This window comes from Uloborus diversus, chromosome 6, assembly GCF_026930045.1.
Source record: "Uloborus diversus isolate 005 chromosome 6, Udiv.v.3.1, whole genome shotgun sequence".
Classification (NCBI taxonomy): domain Eukaryota; kingdom Metazoa; phylum Arthropoda; class Arachnida; order Araneae; family Uloboridae; genus Uloborus; species Uloborus diversus.
The window spans coordinates 30531778-30553019 of NC_072736.1; the positions used below are offsets into that span (position 1 = coordinate 30531778).

At 31.4% G+C, this 21242-nt stretch overlaps 1 protein-coding gene across 1 annotated transcript; it reads right to left on the reverse strand.

Annotated features, from left to right (window-relative positions):
* Positions 1-142: 142 nt before the first annotated feature.
* On the reverse strand, positions 143-21026 carry LOC129224050 (glucose-induced degradation protein 8 homolog). The gene is made up of 5 exons (XM_054858448.1): positions 20865-21026; positions 16351-16470; positions 8691-8887; positions 5293-5490; positions 143-419 (listed from the first exon to the last, which is right to left on the reverse strand). Exons 1-5 carry the CDS (start codon positions 20914-20916, stop codon positions 246-248), a joined length of 741 nt encoding a protein of 246 aa, XP_054714423.1. The 5' UTR covers positions 20917-21026; the 3' UTR covers positions 143-245.
* Between the last annotated feature and the right edge of the window lie 216 nt (positions 21027-21242).

A 21242-nucleotide genomic window follows, 5' to 3' on the forward strand; every position in this document is an offset into this window, starting at 1 on the left:
ATGGTTATTTCATCTAAAATTTTTCTCGAAAGGAGTTAACCGATTTATAAAATTAAGTTCCTAATCCAGTGAATAAAACCATTCAAAACTCAATCATTTAAAAATTTTGTTCTTAAATTCACACAAAATAAATTAATGTTAAGAGAATTTATTTTTATTAAAAGTCAAATATATATATATATATGAAAAAGCAATATTTACAGCATTTTTAAAACTCAAAGTGTTTATACACTTTAAGTACAATTTTAATGAATACCCATGGATCCATCTGCAATATCTGTCATTTTTGGGTATTTCACTTTTTTCTTTTCTAACTCTTCTTGACTCCATAACATTAATTTCAACATAATAGCAAGTTTTGGAGTAGTCGACTCACTATTTTCCATTTCAAGTATTGCAGCATTTACTTCACTTGCAATCTATAAACAAATACAGGTTATTTAATTAGATTGAAATATTTAACCTTTTTTACTGCTTATGTATACTTAGAATATAAATATTTTATATGTTTTAAAAAGGTTAACAAAATTGACCTTTATTGTTGTTTCGTCATCTCTGAATAGTGCGGACGTTATTTGTAAAAGGTACAACTCAAAATAAAAATACCATATAAAAGTGACCCAGGTGATGAGAAGGACCCACTCAAATATGCGAGCATAATAGTATAAAGTTATATAGAAGAACACATTCAATCTCAGAGAAAATTAAATTTTCTTGATGAATAAAATTTGAAATTGAAATAATAAAATTAAATGTGAAAAAAAGGACAAAAAATACTCATAGTAAGAAGAGGAACATTTTAAGTGCCTATAACCACCAGTTTGAATGCTTAGTAATATTTTAGTTATAAATGGTACTTCCAAACTTTGGCAATTGATGAATGGTTCAATTTTATGAAATCATCCATAAGCACAATCACAGTTACTTCTGTGTCATGTAGAAATTTCAATCATCAAAAGTAATATAGCTTCAATTTAGTCTTTATTAAGCTTTAATTATGCCTTCCATTATCAATTACCACGAGGGATAAAAAGTGGCCAACTGGGCAGTGTAGAGACTTAACTATGTTCTTCTAAGGACCTTTCACTTTTGGGAACACTACTGATAAGCCACTGCTGAATTCCCAGAATCACTTCCTTGCTCCTTGCCTCAGGCTTTGCATCGCCTTTTATTTAATAATGGAGGGCTGTAGCGAAGAATACTAGGTGTCATCCTTCCTCCTTATCGCTTCATGACAAGGGAAGTGTTTCTTTGTCCAATTGACATGTATGTTAAGAAAATTCTACTTCTCTTCCAGCCAGATCGATAAACGTTAAGTTAGCCCTGCCTTTTTTAATCTTTCAATCAAATTCATATTTTTAATAGTGCTTTTCCATTTTGAATTAGAATTAAGTAGGTGCAGTGGAGCACCACAAATCCACCGACCTAAAATCCGCCAACGTCCAAAATCCGTGCCATTTTTTTTTCCGTTTTTTTTCTGAGCTGCAAATTTCATCTTTTTTTTTAAATTTTATTTTTGTCTAAAATAATCAAAATCACTATTATTTGCTGAAACAGCTGTTTAAGCGGATAATATGTTCTGTTTTATTATTATGCATTATAGGCACGCCAATAATTTTTTGGTCCGAAAAATACTTTTGTATTTTTGCTCAGTTTACTTCATATTTTGTACTACTCAAAAAATAATAAGAAATATCGAAAACTGAAAGCAGATGCTAAAAGATTGCTGCATATTAACAGCAAAACGCTAATATTTCGTGTGACACGTGGCTTCAAAGAAATGCAAAAATATGACAAAAATACACAGAATTCAGCATGTCAAATGTGGATGATTTTGGACATTTCAAATGAAAACAAATGACTTTTAACTATTGAAAATAAATACTAAGTGCTTTCAAACTGGTACTGTTTATTGGTTTTTGTTTCCTTATGGTGGTGGTTACTCCAAGAGCAATTATTACTTTTGGATTTAAAAGTCTTTTAAGTTACAGCTAGTAACAGCTGAAAGAATTAGTTTTCCGCCCCCTCCCCCTTTATAGTTCATTCTTTTTTTTTTCCAATTTAGAAACCAAAACTAGAAATCTATATATATATAAAAATGAATGTTTGTCTGTATGTCATCCATGAACTCAAAAACTACCTGGCAGATTTGGCTGAAACTTTCACCGTTTGTTATTTTTGGTACTGGGAATGTTTATAGACCAGTTCGAAAAAAATCCGATCGATAGTTCCTTTTTTATTCCAATTTAAGTCACAATCCATTGGATAAATACAAATAAAATTATCGGCTGCAGAAATTAATTCGCGTGAAAGATCTCATTGATAAGAAGTTAGCTGTTGCCATTTTTCTTGAGTTTGAACAAATAAATTCTTTCTTTATTGTTTTATGGCTTTTCATGCAACGGGGGGATTTAAAACTTTTTCTATTTGATATTTTTAGCAATTGATTGATCTTGCAAACTGCGTGAGTACAAAATTTGAGTATAGTCACGGCTTCACTTGATACCTGGACCGATTATTATGAAAATTGCTATATATATGTATTTTTCCACGGAGAAGGTGCATAATATGCTCATTGAAGCCACTCGCCACCAGGTGGCACTGCAGAGTAGCAACTTCTGCCCCGTTCAACCGATTGTCATGAAAATCAGTATAATGATGTATTTTTTTGTTGGCGTAGCAACGCGCGTCAGGTACAGCTAGTTATATATATATATTAAAAAAAAAAGCAGAATGTCCAAATTTTCAGATCATAGTTTGTTTTTACTTATGTATCTGCTTAGTAAACATTATTTAGCCACAAGCAGAAACTTTTACTTTATATATTCATTGTTTAGATATTAGTAAATGAATTGTTTTTCTTATACAAGCCATTCTTGCTTAATGAAATTGTTACCAAATGTTAGTGACATCTCAAAGTACTTTGTGGTAACTAATGTAAGTCTAATTCAAGTTAAAGTGTGTCATTGGGGAAAGTTATTATGTACATAATTCATCAAAATATTAAGAGAAAAGTGAGTTAAGCTGTTAGATTTGCATCAATTACCAGTCACATGCTCTCAAAACCAGCCTTAGCAAAATTTTGAACTGTTTTCTCTCTTTTTTTTTCTTTCCTTTTTCTTGCAGATGCTAAAAATCCTATGAATTTTAGTTGCTTTCTTTTTTTACCCCCCCCCCCCTCTTCCCCAATTTTTAGTCCCAATCGCCTCCTTTGAAAATGATTATAAACTATTCAAATGTCCTAGGAAGTAATTCATAAATGTTTTTGAAGTTTTTATTGTTGCGACAGTAAGACATTTGAACCCAGGAATAACAGTAATATCCTACGACTATATCCACTAATGCTTTAAAGCTATAATTAACATGCCTTTTAGTTTCGAAAAAGTGCCCTTATCTCAAAAAAGTGCCCTTTTTTGAAAAACAGCACCCTGCCCTTTTTTAATTCTGGGGGAAGCTCTGAGCCAAGGTTTTACACTTTAATATTTGAAAAACAAATACTAGCACAAAATTAAATTTTCAACTCTATTCAAAAATATAAAAATAATGGAGAAATATTGATTAGATGTTGATTATAATTTCAAAGATTGCAATGTTTTAAAATACAGTAACATCTCATTAGGGTTCATAATTAGGTTCATTCATTAATTAGGTAAGGATGGTTTTGCCAATTTTTGACTCCCCCCCTTCCCCCATGTAAGGGTACATATGATTTTTCAAACCTCTCCCCATATTCTTACATAAGATTCTATTTCGTTTTTCAAAATTTTGTCAAAAAAAGATCAGTTACACTAAAACTCCTTGTTTGATGTAAATCGAAGATTTTTATTTTTCAACAGATAAGTTATATCATTTTATTGCTGTTGCTGAAGCGGTGGTTGGTCCTTGTTACCCAAGTACTTTAAGTGATGTTACGCACAGCATTATTAAACATGCTGCCAAACGTATCAAAAACAAACATCTCAATACAGTTCTTTGTTTAATGTATATAACACTAATATCAGAACAAGATTCAATTATTAAATTATTTATAAAAGCCTTTTTGTCTAAAGAAAAATTTACTAAAAAGTTGGAATTTAGACTTTTTTAGCCTTTTATTTATTTATTTTTTTGAATATGATGCAATGCAAATTAAAAATGAAACCTGCTATACATAGTGTGATTGGTTTATAATATTTTGCACTCTTCATTCTTTGTAAAACAAGTGTAAAACAGCTCATTCTAATACGTTTTACCTTCAAGACTCAAATGAAATATGATCCCCCCCAAACCACTTGACTGCGCAATCTTATATAATTAAAAACTGAGCGTATGTACCTATGTATGTATGTACCTATGTATGTCCAAGCTTCTCCAGAACGAGTGAACTGACCATCGAACCAGGTATCGATGGATTCGTAATTTTCCTGTCTTCATGTTCGGCTATTTAACATAATCCTCTGATAATAATTAGCGGAGATATCAATTAAAAACTATTAATTATGACTCTTAGATTTCGACATAAAATCCCTATTTTTCGAAGGCTTTTTCCTCCATTCAAATTGTTATTCAGTGCTTCATCTCAACTTTCCGCAACAATGCTTTTATCAAAATGTATAGCGTGAAGAAAATCATTGAGGTAAAAGATCTGTTGCCATTTTTTTCTCGAATATGGACAGGTAAAATTCTTTTTTTTTTTTGTTTTGAGGCTTTTCCTGTAATCAGGGGATTTAAAATGTTTACTTTTTGGGGTTTTTTCCTCAATCTGCTGCAGAATTTCACCGATTTTTTTTTTGGTTCAAACCTGAGTGTTGAACTTGCGCCATTTGACATAACTTTTATTTTCAAGGTGGACCGTGCAAAGCCGGGCGACGACACAGCTAGTTTCTAATATTAAATATCAATTTGGAAAATATCACGTAAGAATGGGCTTGACCCCCCCCCCTCCGGGAAGCCTTACATAATTAATGAATAGCCCCCTTACATTGCTCATGTGATATATATATCATTTTAAAAGGGCAATTGGTAAGCAATTTTTCTTTTGTTATTATTAAAAAAATCGTCCCAGTGTGATAATAAACTAATCTTTTTGTAAGTGTATATGTTATTAATTTTTACATTAACTAAATAGTTACTTCCTGTGGGCTTTTTTGCATTGCAATTTTTTGTTGTTTCCCGACAAGTGCATTATAATAAGGGGCTACTGTTCTATTGAATATAATTTTTTAAAATTAAAAAATGACTGCAACATTATCTTAGCAGTAGGAGTTATTCTTAAAGCAAAAAATGAGCATACTGCATTTATAATGAACTTACTTTTTGTCTGTGGGATGGATGTAAAAGATCACCAAATGGAGATCTTTCAGGTTCATCAAATGCTAGCAAAGCCAATGTCCTTTCCAATTCAGCTAATACTTCTTTATTTTCTTCACCACGTTCAGCTAATTGCTCTTGAGCATATTTCAAAGCTTCTTCAATATTTCGTTCTCTTATGAGTTCAATAAGATGTTGCTGCTGTAATTTTCAATCAAATAACTGAATAAAAATATCTTCATATCACATTTAATTTACAGACATTGACACTTAATCCCTAGTCATAAAAATTAATCTACAAACAAGGTGCAAACGATTTGGCTGCATGTTTTTTCCCAAATTTCAAAATATTAAACTGAAGTTTAAAAAAATTTGTCATACTTACATAAGCATAAGAATAGCTAAAATTCAATTTAGCAATAAAAATGGATATAATAGGCATTTAGAGTAAAGTGGATCAAGTCCAGTTTGACTTGATTCAGCATTCACTTGATTCAGCTCTGAACATACAAGATTTCAGCAATGAAATGTTATGTTCAAAAATGAGGCTTTCAGAGCTGAAGTGGATTAAAAAAGAAAAAAAGAACTTGATCCACTTCAGTTCTCAATACAGTCGACTCCCGCTACAACCCAATCCGACTTACGCGAAATAACTATAACGCGAGTTTTTCAGAAACAACGAATTTTAGAGCTAAAGCGAATTTTTCGCTCTCAACACGAAAATATTTGGAAAGGACTTGTGATGCTAAGTTTCGGCTTTGTCATTGACTACTAAACATTGAACTTCGTGAATGTACTTTCATCCTTTTAGCATCACTGACTGCGCAAGTTCCCACACACCACACTATAAACATAGCTTTATTAGTGTATGGCCATTCCTCATTTTTCATTTATTTATTCTAAATATGAAAGGTGATGAAATATTGTGGCACCTAGACACGCTGTTTCATTAAAGTTTGAAGATGGAAACAAAGAGCGAAAGTTTGTAAAAATTTAAGAAAAGGTAAAGATTCTTGATACGCTTGAACAAATAGAAAGTGGGTCGAAGGTAGCACTACAATTACATACTATAATTAAAAGTCAATCCGTATAAGTCCAGACCTTAAGTTTTATTATGAAGTTGGCAGAGTAGTGTTTAAACCTTGCAGTTTATGACGAGATATCTCGTCCATTTAACATGTAGTTCTGGGACTGTCCAACTGCAAGAGGGTTAAGCAAAATGCAATAAATATGAAATTGGAATCTACTCTTGTACTGTAGATTATAGAGACCCTGAAAGAGGGGCGTTACCATAGATGTAAATGTTATAAAAGTAAATGTGAAGCTTCTTTATTTAAAAATATATTAGAATGACGATCAGATTGCGCAGCATAAATTATCATTTTCAATTTATAAGTTATAAATGTAACTTATTGTATCTACTGTACTACTCGTACAGTGCATTGCTTTATTATTACTACATACTGTACCTACCATACTGTTTCATTTTTATGTCTCTCTCCCTCTCCCATTTATTATTGATTTTGTGCATCGTAACTGTATTTTATGCTGAATAATGCAGCTTCAGCATAATATGCAGCTTTTATGCAGCTTTTTTACAAATAATGCAGCTTTTTTACAAATACGGTAAAAATTCAGCTCTTTATGTAAGAAACGGTAATCAATGTTTACAAAATGGTCTAAAACAGTTTAATAAGTATTTAAAAATGTCTAAAATGATTGGGTATGTTAATAAAAAAATCATATTATGTAGCATATTTCCACAACACGAAATTTCGACTCACGCAAGGAGTCTTGGAACGCATCCCTCGCGTAAGTCGAGATCCGACCATACCTCATATTACCTTTTCCCACACCAAAGAACTGCTTTGCACCAGATGACGTGGTTTACTTAAGAAAAATGCTGAATGGTTATTGTACCATCAATAGTAAATATGATCAATAATAATCTAGCCTGTCTATTTGTACGAAAACAGAGAGATGGGACATGTGCAAACTCTAGTAATTTTCTCCTGTGTTTGACATGGGCAATTGCCTTAAATGGTTAATCAAATATACATAGCTCAAAATTACAGGCGGAATCACAGTTAAATTCAAGTGGCATCATGCGTAAAGTACATGTCATTTTATTTCTTTTAATGAAAATAAAAAGAAAAATTATTTATACAAGGTAATCAAATACAGTCGAACCTGTCTATCTCGAACCTACTTATCTGAAAAACCTGTCTATCTCGAAATTTTTTAATTTCCCTGCATTTTCAGCCAAAATTCAATGTATTTTCCATGTTTATCTCAAAACAAAATCCCGAATACCTCTATATTTCGAATTCCAGCAATGTTGACATTTTCGAATTCGAAGTCCAGCAATCTTCAAAAGAACAAACAACTTTCCTTAAACATATAAACAGTAGCATTGTCCTCAAGGGCAGAGAGGGCAGTGAAAAAGGGGAGAAATGCGCCCAGGTATTATTTTTTCCAGGAAGACTAACGAATAGACAGTCATTTCGAGCGCTTTGTTGGAAGCAAAGCAGAGGGCAGAGAATGGGACAATGAGAAGAGGGCTTTAGGATTGACAGATTTCACATGTGGGGCGACTTTTTCAATTTTTTGGTTAAGGTGTTATTGTGTTCATTCAAATTAAAACCCGTTTCACTATCTAGTTTAGGCACTGTTCCGTGAATGATCTCTTGCTTGAAGTTGTGATTGCGTTGAAACCGAGATGATAGGCGTGATAAGAAAACTAAAGATTTTTTCAAATGATGAAAAAGTGAAAATTATAGAATTTTTGACGGCAAGCCATTAATAAAGAAAAATGAAATTGCCGCCAAGTTAAGTATGTATAGGTCAAGATGGCTTTTCAGCCATTGCCAATCTCACAAGGATAGTTGAATCTAAAAAAATCAGGCACCGAAAAACAATAAAAAACCACATATTTTGCTCGCAAAAAGTATGCTTAAAATTTCATAAGTGTCAAAATGATTCCTTAAACTATCAATAAAGTGCTTAGTATAAAAATAGTAGAATAAAGACCTAACAAAACTAATACGAAAGAATTTTAATTTTTCGCATGCAGTCTTTGGTATAAAATTCAAATTTTCATCATCAGATTCCAAATTTCAATAAGTTTCTCAAAACCTCTGTATCTCGAATTTTTTTTTCTTTTTTCTTCCCGTGAAATTCGAGAAAGACAGGTTCGACTGTACTCTTCAATCATATTCAAAAAACTTAATGTCTTATTTTTTTTGGAGGGAGGGGGGGGGGAGGAGGTATTTTGTACTTAAACCACGCCAGCTCTGACATAAAATTGTCTCTGAAAAAGGTAGTTCTATGTTAATGGTATAAAAAGTTAATTTTAAAAAAGAAAGAAATTTTTTTGAAATCAATGAGAAAGTAATACGTACTTGCAAATGAAAGAATAAATATCTGTCACAGTCTAAAAGTTCTGGATGTAAGTTATTGACTAATTGAATAGCATCTTGAATTCTTCCATTTTGTATAGCATCTCGAATTTTTATACGTTCATCTAAAGTGTCTAGTTCTACAGCAGGTTGAATGCCAGATTCAAGACGAAATTTTTCAGCTGCACCCTTAAAGCCTTCTGCACAAATGATATCTTTTTAGCAGTCACATATGATACATTTTAACAACTAATTAAAACTTGAGAATTTCATTTGTATACAAAATTATAGAAAATAATTATGAAGGTACATAAAATACACCACCAGCTCAGTTATATGCACGTCAGCTGGTGGTATATTTTATGTATTTCTGCCTTAGCCCTGGCTTAGGGCTGTAACTTACTGTAAAATTATTAAGGTGTTGACTTGCAGCAAATGTGAAAATTGAATAAATTATTCTATAAATATTTTAGTTTAGTATTGAGCTAAAGTGTCCTAAAGTAGACATTGTTTATTCAATGTGAATAAATAAAAATAGAGATGATTAATGTTAGATGTTTTTAATTTATCATGGAAGAAAAACATTAGATGTATTGATACGAATCAAAACCTATTATTAGTTGTCTTTTTTTTTTTTTTCACTTAAGATAACATTTTTTGATTTGATGCTTCACTTAATATAATTCTTACTTTTCAATATAACTATCATTTAGCATTAACAACAAATACTATATTATTACATTCAAGTCCTCTTTAATCTGACACCCTGTCACAGAACCTCATTAGCCAATATACAAATAAAGTTTTCATCTTTGTACACTGTATAAAAACATAATTGAAAATGCAGTTATTATTGCTATTTGTGAAACAAAGTTATTAAAAAAAATATTTAGTCATGCTATCATTTATATTTAGGTCATAACACATAAAATTCACTTAGATCTGAGTATCTTTTATGATGAACATCTAATACAAACAAATCCCTGAACATTTGACAATTTGTATTGACAAAGTTCAACTGTATTAAAATATCTAATATGATGAATGTTTAACACAAACAAATTTGTGAATATTTTACATTTCCTTTTAACAGAATTCAACTGTATTCAGTTTGGCACAAAAATATAAATGATTAGGACCAATAAAGCAGATTATACTGCTTAATTTTTTAAGGCTCCAAATATTAAATCTGAACCAAGGTGATTTCTCACAATAGATTCCATTACAGTTCACTGATGAAAACCCCTATATGCAAAATGAATGTGGACTCCAACATTATAAGCAGTGATACATCAAATGCTTTCATGGTGAAAATTTTTTGTGGGAGATCAAAATCCATTATTGAAGGATTAAGTTTTTTTGACTTCTGAACCTAATATTTGGAGCCTGCACACTTCACTTCTAATGCATCTCCAATTTGGAGAAATTTTAGCACCCAAATTTAACAATTCAAATTCCAAATTTTCAATATCCAATCAGATAAAAAAGCTTTATTTAATAGCATCTATTTCTCAAAGTGAGGTCTTGAAATAAACTGCAATGTTCTCCCCAAATTTCAAAATTGAGAAAATTCTGCGGATGCTATTTCGTTTGAATTTTCTATGTATCCAAATAGCTCTTAAATATACTTCCTCTGTTTCTGGAAAATATTTTTTTTAGGAACAATGGACTATAATTCTAAGTACATGAAATACACTGCCAGCTCAGTCAATTCCAGCTGAGGACTGCAGTTTTGTGCTTATCAGCACTCATCAGCCCGGCTTAGGAAGTGGCTGAGCTGGAGGTGGAAAACCTCTAAGGGAAGCCAAGAGTGCCAAACAAACTGGTAGCTAATACAGCTACCAGTTTGAAACCAAGAACCAAACCATTGTTTCGGTCACTCGTGTGGTCAGTGCTAATTCTGTATTAGCTACCAGTTTGATTGGCATTCTTGGCTTCCCTAAGAGGTTTTCCACCTCCAGCTCAGCCACTTCCTTAGCCGGGCTGATGAGTCTAATCAGCACGAAAGTGCAGTCCTCGGCTGGAATTGACTGAGATGGCAGTGTATTTCATGTATTTCTGCCTTAGCCCTGGCTATAGGGCTGGTAACTTACAGAATATAATTCCAAGTGTCTTTTAAGCAAAAGGAAATATTTCTTCTTTTGGTCAATATTTCTAAAGAATATGTAAAGTTCGCACTCTAAGGATATTATGATCTTGAACAATCCAATAGTAGTTTGTCCTTTTCATTGCAATTTCTTATTTACATCAATATATAGTGCTGTATGTCACTGAAAGAATTCAATGACACCCAAATAGGAAATTCAAGTTTTGGAAATTCTTACCTCTTTTCTGTTATAAAAATCACATTTATCTAAAAGACTGAAGAAGTTTAAAGAACCTGTCCACAACTCAGCAAGCAAATATAAAATTGTCAGCCATATGCATGTTCTACTGCTTGCAGGGTCTGGCCAGAGGATATTTGGGTCCGTTAACGGACCCTTCACAAAAATCCGATCAACCAAAACGGACCTTTCACAAAATCCCGATCAAACAAAACGGACCTTTCACAAAATCCCGATCAAACAAAACGGACCCTTCACAAAATTCTGATAAACAAGATCGGATCTTTCACAAATTGTTAATTGAAAGAGCAAATCTGAAAGCAAAACAATGCATATTTCTGTGTATAAACCGATAATTTTTGAACCTTTTTTGAAGTCAAATTAGAGGGATAAATAATTGCTACTGCCAAATAAATATAATGGTTGTTTGTTTGTTTTATCACAGCTAATTAGCAGAGGTGTTGTTGTAAACTTTTCTGAAAAGGCATTGGTAAGCACTTTTCTCCCGCTCATGATTTAATAAACAATAATAATATATATCTGCGAAATGAACTTAGAACTGCAAAAGGATAGTAAGGGTGGGGAAAAAATATGATCGCTTCAGATAGGGTTACCAACTTCAAAATTATCACCACTTAGCATCTGGCGTTGAACCTTTATAATGACTTGATTAGAAAATATTCTCATTTTACTAGCTTGTCAATATTTGCGTTTTTACAGTGCGGTGCGATGTTTAATTGTTATTTTGGGAGAAAATTATATGGGTTTTGATTTTTCGATGCTAACAAGGATGATTAACTTTAAATAAACTCTTTTAATTACCGTTTTTTTTCTTTAGATGTCTACATTTTGAAAAATGCAATCCTTTAAATCTGATATGAGAGTCATATTTTGTTCTTTTTTCGAGCTAACTTCGCTTTATTAGGATGCAAATAAATGAAAAGTCTCTTTATTTCTGTTAGAACTCTCATTTCAAGTTTTTAAAGCAAAATTCCATTTTCTGTTATGAGTCAAAAATTAAAATGCTGAATAGATGGTTTATTTTATTTCATTTATTCATTTTTTTTTTTTTTTTTGCTTCAACTGTGTCCACAGATATTAATGAAATGTTTATCATAGGACTCTAAAATGCAATTTTAAAAACATTTTATCAAAAACATTTCTTTTACAAGTCGTTTTTATACTTTTGATGCCTTCACTTTGAGAATTGCGATCTCTTTGCATCCGCTATCGGAATCCGATTTTTCGAATTTTTGATGTTTATTACGCTTTGTTAAGAGGTTAAACAATTAAAATACCTTTTTATTTTTGTTAAAATCACGGAATTTATACGTTTTAAACGAAATTCTGTGCTTTTTAAGAGTGTCTTGGGTCACAAAGTTAAATGCTGAACCCTATTCTGAATTTTATTTATTTATTTTTTTTTTGTTACAATTATTTTAAATACTGGACAGAAATATTTGTAGTATAATTTAACAAAATGTAGAATGGTAGATAAATATTGCTACTTGAGAGAGCGATGCCCCCCCCCCCCCGCCAAATATCAGAAAAACACTCCAGAATGATATTCTCGACATAGAAGAGGAAAACACTCAACTTTAAGTTTAATTGATGCAGTTTGTGCCATCTCTAAATTATAAAATTTGTTTTAACAAAAAAAAAAATTTTTTTTTTGCAAAATTAATTATTTTTCACAAAATTTATTCATTTTTCACAAAATTATTTAATTTTTCACAAAAAACGGACCCTGTGAAAAATCCTGGACAGACCCCTGGCTTGTAACAACTTCGGGAACTAGTGAATATTTATAAAGTTCACAATTTTTGTTTATAGTGAACCTATGGCATGCATGAAATAAGTTCACTATCTCTGGTTTAGTATGAAGTTGAATGTAGAAATGATTTATTTAAAAGGAATATTGGTATATATGAGTGTATAGTTTGCATGTTATTGTAAATACATTGTTCAAAACCCTTTGAAAAATTTATTCATATTTTTTCCAAAGTTACGAAATTTGACGCAGACTTTATTTTGGGATAGTGATTTTGCTTTGGATACAAAATCACCTTTAATAGATCCCTCCAAAAAAAAAAAAAAAAAAATCAACATAAAATCAATTTAACTAATGCAAAGCTAGCTACCTCTTTTATAGTATTTTACTATAAAAGGGCAAAGCCTAGCAGATACCATGGGAATCTGCTAGGCTTTGCCCTTAGTAGAAATTTAAAAGGTCATTTGGTTTGTCTGTATATTTACAAATAATGGATGATGAACTTCTCACCAATTTGCTATATTCATTTGCTTGCCCATGTTACAGTTCCGCGTTATGATAATTTACTCGTCCACCTTGTGATAATTTGCTGGGAAAATTTTCTAAAAATTGGAATATAAGAAGAACAAAATCAAATTTTCGAAAAATCGCTTCGAGGTGCACACCCCCATACTACAAACTAATTTTGTACCAAATTTCATGAAAATCGGCCGAATGGTTTAGGCGCATGTGCGCCACAGAGATCCTGACAGAGATCCAGACTTTCAGCTTTATTATTAATAAAGATTTATAGTGTTGGGGTCTTTTAGAGTATTACAATAAAAAAGTACAGTAAACTCCCGATTATCGGTGGTTGAATTATCTGGGGGTCTTTTCAACTATTTATTAATTAATTTTTTTTACAGGTGATGATTTACTGAATGTAGGAAAACACACCCATTTTACCTTTACAAGCGCAAAATCTATTAGACACTCTTATTTCTTTCTTCTCTTTCCTTCCCACGAAATGAAAATTCCAAAATTCTCTTGCAGTTCTTAAGCAGATTGGACCAATTATTCAATAAAAATCCCCTTCTCTTCCCTAAACGGTTTTTCGCACAACCTAACTTATTCCAGGAAACTAAGTCTTAGAATTCCAGTCCTATTCCAAGAAATCAATGGGTAGCATTTGGCTTTGGATCGACGTCATACCGAATGCCGAAACTTTGAAAAATTTCTATGCAACGACAGGGGGGCTGAGGGAGAACTCCTGACGTCAATCCAAAAAGCAGTGCAACTGATTTTTGTCTGAAATAGGGGTCTTAATCAGTTTGTGGTTATGTTTATTGTTTGTTTTTAGCTTTTACATATATTTTTTACAATCAATGCTCCTGTTTTTAGCGAAAATTTAAATGTATTTCTGAGTATTATTCATATTTTTAAGCTATATCATACACTAGTATCATTTTTTAGCTATTATTCATATTATCCGCGGTTACCATGACACCGAAATCCGCCGATAATCGAGAGTTTACTGTAGTTCAAAAATTTTTCATAATACAATAAAACCTGTAAAGTTAACAGGTTTTTTTCAGATACAGAATCAGTTCTATACCATATACAGTGTAACCTCAATTTAACAATTGCCAAGGGACTAGAAAAGTTATCGTTCAATCAAGGATATCGCTAAATCAAGGAGCAGACATTCAATGCAGCCAGATCCGGACCAGTGAAACGTATCATTAAATTGAGGAAATTGTTAAATCTAAGTTATACTGTATTCAGGGTCTGGCCAGAGGATATTTGGGTCCGTTAACGGACCCTTCACAAAAATCCGATCAACCAAAACGGACCTTTCACAAAATCCCGATCAAACAAAACGGACCTTTCACAAAATCCCGATCAAACAAAACGGACCCTTCACAAAATTCTGATAAACAAGATCGGATCTGTCAAATTGTTTATTGAAAGAGCAAATCTGAAAGCAAAATAACGCATATTTCTGTGTATAAACCGATAATTTTTGGAACCTTTTTTAAAGTCAAATTAGAGGGATCAGCTTATACAAAATCGGCTAATTTTGAAAAAAAAAAAAAAAAATCGGCACTCTTGGATGCTCCTGCAAGCGATAAATAATTGCTACTGCCAAATAAATATAATGGTTGTTTGTTTTATCACAGCTAATTAGCAGCGGTGTTTTTGTAAACTTTTCTGAAAAGGCATTGGTAAGCACTTTTCTCTGCTCATGATTTAATAAACAATAATAATATATATCTGCGAAATGAACTTAGAACTGCAAAGGGATAGTAAGGGTGAGGAAAAAATATGATCGCTTCAGATAGTGTTACCAACTTCAAAATTATCACCACTTAGCGTCTGGCGTTGAACCTTTATAATGACTTGATTAGAAAATATTCTCATCATTTTGCCAGCTTGTCAATATTTGCGTTTTTACGGTGCGGTGCGATGTTTAATTGTTATTTTGGGAGAAAATTATATGGGTTTTGATTTTTCGATGCTGAAAAGGATGATTAACTTTAAATAAACTCTTTTAATTACAGTTTTTTTTTCTTTAGATGTCTACATTTTGAAAAATGCAATCTTTTAACATCCGATATGAGAATCATATTTTGTTCTTTTTTCAAGCTAACTTCGCTTTATTAGGATTCAAATAAATGAAAAGTCTCTTTATTTCTGTTAGAACTCTCATTTCAAGTTTTTAAAGCAAAATTCCATTTTCTGTTATGAGTCAAAAATTAAAATGCTAAATAGATGGTTGATTTTATTTTATTTTTTGGGTCAACTGTGTCCACAGATATTAATGATATGTTTATCATAGGACTCTAAAATGCAATTTTAAAATAATTTTATCAAAAATATTTCTTTTACAAGCCGTTTTTATACTTTTGATGCCTTCACTTTGAGAATTGCGATCTCTTTGCATCCGCTATGGGAATCCGATTTTTCGAATTTTTAATGATTATTACGCTTTGTTAAGAGGTAAACAATTGAAATATCTTTTTATTTTTGTTAAAATCACGGAATTTATAAGTTTTAAACGAAATTCTGTGCTTTTTAAGAGTGTCTTGGGTCAAAAAGTTGAATGCTGAACCCTATTCTGAATTTTATTTTATTTATTTATATTTTTGTTATACAATTATTTTAAGTACTGTACAGAAATATATCTAGTATAATTTAACATAATGCAGAATGGTAGATAAATATTGATACTTGAAAGAGCGATGCCCCCCCCCCCCGCCAAATATCAGAAAAAAAATCCAGAATGATTTTCTCGACGTAGAAGAGGAAAACACTCAACTTTAAGTTTAATTGATGCAGTTTGTGCCATCTCTAAATTCTAAAATTTCGTTTTAACAAATTTTTTTTTTTTGCGAAATTTTTTGATTTTTCACAAAATTAATTCATTTTTCACAAAATTATTTGATTTTTCACAAAAAACGGACCCTGTGAAAAATCCTGGACAGACCTGGTACCAACCTCTATAAGTCGACCATACACTGCAAGTGGTCAACTTACATAGGTTTTACTGTATTAAGTACTGTATTATAAATATTTAAATAAAACTAACCAGTAACCAAATAGTTCATTATTAAGCGGTTCATGTCTGCACGCTGCATATGTAAGCTTTTAAGTTTATCTAGCCAATCGTATCTACTCACTACATCTACTTGTTCTATAACAGTTGAACCTGGAAAGAAAAAGGAAATTTAGAAATCTTTATAAACATATAATTACTGAAAACTGAAAAGATACACAACTCAATCTAAACTAAAAAATCCACGTATCGGCCTATCACACTATCAATAAACGAGTCCAATTTTGTTAGCTGAAAACAGGCTTGGGGTAGGCGACCTCCTAAGGCGGTGGCAAATTTCTAAGTTGAAACATTTTTTTTTTAAAAGAATGAATATGTATCTTGCCATAAGATACACTACTTTGATGTTAAAAAGGATGATTTAAAGTGCTTGGATATGTAAAACCCAGTTTGGAATTTAACTAGAAAGTTGCTTTAATTTTTAGCACTTTACTATAATTTCTATTTCATTAATATATTATTATTTTATATTAATATTATAATCATTATCATTAATATTATTCAATGTGGGTGGGAGCGACAATTGTCATCATCGCCTAGGGCGACAGTACTACTAGAGCCGTCCTTGGCTGAGAATGAACTTCGAAAGTTATAAATAAAATAAATAATAATAATGTAACCCAAAAATAAAAAAATAAAATAAATTAAAAAAACAACAACTAAACATTAATAAATAAAATAAAACTGTCTTTTAATTGTAAATGTTGTTAACAATTTTATGCCTAAATACAATTGAACTCATTTGATACAACCACAAATAATATGAAATCACATCTAAAACGAAGATTTGACTAATAAAGTTCGGTTTGCTGAGTAAAAATATCATACTAATACTTGCATTAAGGTGCAAGTTTCAGGTAAGACAAACAAAAATTTCTGAGCTTGTCATTAAAAATTTTCATGATTGAATATCTAAACTCTTGTTTATAAGTGGTTCAACATTTTATATTGTTAAATAAACCCAATAGGCATCGAGAAATGTGTATAAAAACTCTACAATGCAATACACTAACAGCCCGGTTATGCCATCTTAGAGACTGCAGTTTTGTCTTTGTTATGAACTCATCAGTCTGGCACAAACAATAACGGAGCTGGAGACAGACGTTGTCTCATTGAAGCATGAAACTGTTTAACTTTCATTGTGGACTGAAGTATCACTTCAGTACAGTTTTATGAGATACAGCCAAAAACTATTGATCTACGAAGGGACACTAGATATTCTATACAGACATATATGAACAGAGATATTTAATTATCTCAAAAGCAACTAAATGTAAATTTTTTTTTTATAAAAATGTTAAAGTAGACATTTAAAAAAAAAATCATCTCTGTATTTATTACTAGTGATGTAAAATTCCTCAGAATGTACACTCAAGGAAATATTCCCAAAATCCATATATTTCCAGGAATTCATGGGAAATTATAGTTTGATGCATAAATAGTTGAACAATATCTTTTTGTTATGCTAGTTGATTAAAATAAATGAAAATTTCATCGAAAAAATTATTCAAGTACAAAAGAATTCTACTTAACCCACAAAAAAATAAAATGCAATATACTGTTTCTAGCTAAGAATTGAAAAAAAAAAGTAAACTGGCAATTTGAATTCCTAGTTAAAAATAAAATTTGAATTTCTGAATATAATTTAATTTGATTTTGAAAAATTAGTTTGAGAATTCACTTTGAAAAAATACCTCACATATGGCACAAATTTCTCAATTTAATTTTATGATATGATTTGTCTTCAATGCCTTGATTGAATACACACACACTTATAGATGTATATATATATTGTGTTGTTTCCAGATTAAACTAGTATGTTGTGGCCATCACGAAACTTTCTTCTATATTTTTCTTTTTCTGATCCCTCCCCATGCTTGACGAGGAAGCAATATTCCCAACAAAAACAAAATTACACATGCAAAAACTTGACGACCATCCCAATGTCTGAATTATTGCAAAAGCAAAGCAAAGAGCGAAAATTGAAAGTTATTTTAAAAGCCTTGCTTGAATTAATTACAAATATTTTATTTGTTAACAAACATAAGATGGCAACAGTTAAAAATTTTAAATCATTGAGATAATATTTCCGATCATTTCCATACAATTAAAATCACGAGAAATACGCAGACGACAATCTATTACGATTTATCTTTCTTATTATTGCATTAATAAAACTATTTTTATTCGCTAAAAAAAAAAAAAAAATCAACACCTCTTGGAGCGATTGGCGTCAAAATTGAACCAAAGCCTGTTTACATATGGATTCACATATATTCCAAATTTCAACCAGAACGTAGCATTACTTCTTGAGATAGGGCACTCACAATGGAAAAAAAGAACGGGCGATTGCGCTACCCCCTTTTTAGCTGTTGACACAAAATAAAATCAGTTCTTATACCCACTAAGGGCTACTTGCCGATAAATTTTTCTTTCATTCCGTTCATTATTTCTTGAGATACAGCAGTCACAATTGACGACAAAAAACGTTCTATAGCTCAACCCCCGTTTGAGTTATTGACACCAAAATTGAATCAGCACCTGTTCCTGTTAATGGCAACATATGGACCAAATTTTGTTTGATTCCGCCAGTTACTTCCTGAGGAATAGCAAGCACGCGTAACTCAAAAAACGTCCCATTGCTCCACCCCCCTTGGAGGAATTCGCGCCAAAAACCAATGGGCACAAGTTCACATACGGGCACATATGTGTACCAAATTTCGTTCGATTTCATGCGGTAGTTTTTGCTGTAGAGCGGCCACAAAAAACTGGTCACACACAGACGTGACACACATACATACACACACACATACATACACACACACACAGACAGACAGACATTTTCCAAAAATAGTCGAAATGAACTCAGCACACCTCAAAACGTTCGAATCCGTCAAAATTCGAAATTCGAAAATTTGCACGAATCCAATACTTTCTTCTATATATTAGATATAGAAGAAAGTAAAAAAAGCAGGGCTTTCCTTATATGAGGGAACTTTTTCAAAAGAATTTTGTAGTTCAAAAAGGTGCTTTTTAAAAATTATTATTAATATTAATTTTGTTCTTGTTATTATTCAATACTAAGTGTATAACACTAAATATTTTTCAATAGACATTGTTTTCTTAAAATAATAAATATCTTAAATTTAATAAATTATATGCTGGAAACCGAGTTTCTTAGGATTCATATTTAAATCAAACTGGTTCTCAATGGGAAAACCAGCATGGGCGGCTGGGCACACATATAGGAGGGTAAGCGGGGGCTCAAGCCCCCCCCCCTAGAAATGAGAACTTTCTGGCTTTTAGTACCTTTTTTTTGAAAAAATATAAAAACATTTCTTCTCCAGCCATTCATGAATAAGTTATTAAAAATGTCAATAATAATAACTCAATCTGTACTGAAATCTCTTTTCATGGAGAAAATATCCCCCCCCCCCCTCCCTGAAAATTTTACATATGGACAGACATAAAACCAGTATGTGTGGCAAAATTTTCATCAGAAAAATTATCCTTTGAAAAGCTAATGAAAATTATGTTAAAAAGGTTCTATCTGCAGAATTTGTAAGTTTTATGAAAAAAAAACAAAAAACAGAGTGTAAATACAGGACCACGTTAAGCATTCCCCACTGCACTGAATGCAATCATATCATAATATCGTAAATTTGGCAAAAAATTCTGATATGGAAAATTTAATGGCAAGATCGAAAATTCTTCAAAATTTCCACAGAAAAAAAAACCTCCACAATCCTCAAAAGATTGTCGAAAATTCCAAATAGCGAAAAAAATACTGGTAAATAAGTGCCAGTAACTGAATCTTAAGTGCATCTTTAAAGCGTAAGAAAGTGATTGCATTTAATATTTTTGAAAATTATACTTTCAAAACAAATCTGTTATTTTAAGGAACAATGTTTGATACATTGACCTAGAATTGAAATTATATTCTCATTTTTCCTACATAATTTAATTAAAAGAATATGAAACAGAGGGGTAAAAATGTCAACACTATTTTGGGAGTACTGTCCTTTCATTCTTTAGGGGAAAGAAATAATGAACCCTTTCACCTAGTAAAAAGTTAGTAATGATGATCCTTTATACAGCTGTTAGTAGGAGACACTTATGCATTGCTAGTCTTTAGTGTTTATTATCAAAACAAATGTGAAAGTAAGAAAAGTTACAAAATTACTCGATGTACTAGTTTTCATTGTTTCATAGAAAGGGTATGGCGAACAAGTTTCGTTAAACCAAAATTATCATACAAGTTTGAAGCTAGATATTCTGATTTTAGGTTACTAACTTTGAAGCATTGCTTCATACAAAAAACTCTTCATACGATTCACAGCAGCAACATTTAAAACTTGATGAAATTCAACTTTTGGGAAATAATCGACAACTTTGTGTTGGATTAAAACACATGAACTGAGATTCGCAAATGAAAATAATAATATATAAAGTTTGCAAATGCTTCAGGAAAAAATAAAAAAACCTACGAGATTTAATTTGCTGAGACATTACTTCAAAACTTGGCAGGGAAGCCGTCATGAAATGAAAATATGATTCTATTTACATTAAATATGCGGGAAATCCCAAATCTAAACCTAAAAATAATACTCAATTAATATTGATGACAGAACTACTTCCATTATTAAAGATTTTTTACTTTTCCGAAAGATTGCCAGCTTACCATTAAAACGAGATCGCTGGAAGGTTGGAAGTTCAATGAATTTAAAGCAAATGAAAATAAGAAGCTTATCCGTTCAACAGAGATATTTTTCAGCTTTATTTATTTGTTTTATTTATTTATTTTCTTTTGTTACTAATGTAAAGCTTCAAATAAACGCAGAACTTTTTTTTTTTTGTGCTCGTAT

Excerpts from the sequence above, each read along its gene's own strand:
- LOC129224050 (XM_054858448.1), bottom strand. The coding sequence starts at position 20,916 with ATGACGGCTTCCCTGCCAAGTTTTGAAGTAATGTCTCAGCAAATTAAA. Across the intron at positions 16,471-20,864 it reads GTCTCAGCAAATTAAATCTC|GTTCAACTGTTATAGAACAA; the intron begins GTAGGTTTTTTT and ends TTTTCTTTCCAG. Across the intron at positions 5,491-8,690 it reads ATTTATTCTTTCATTTGCAA|CAGCAACATCTTATTGAACT; the intron begins GTACGTATTACT and ends TGAAAATTACAG.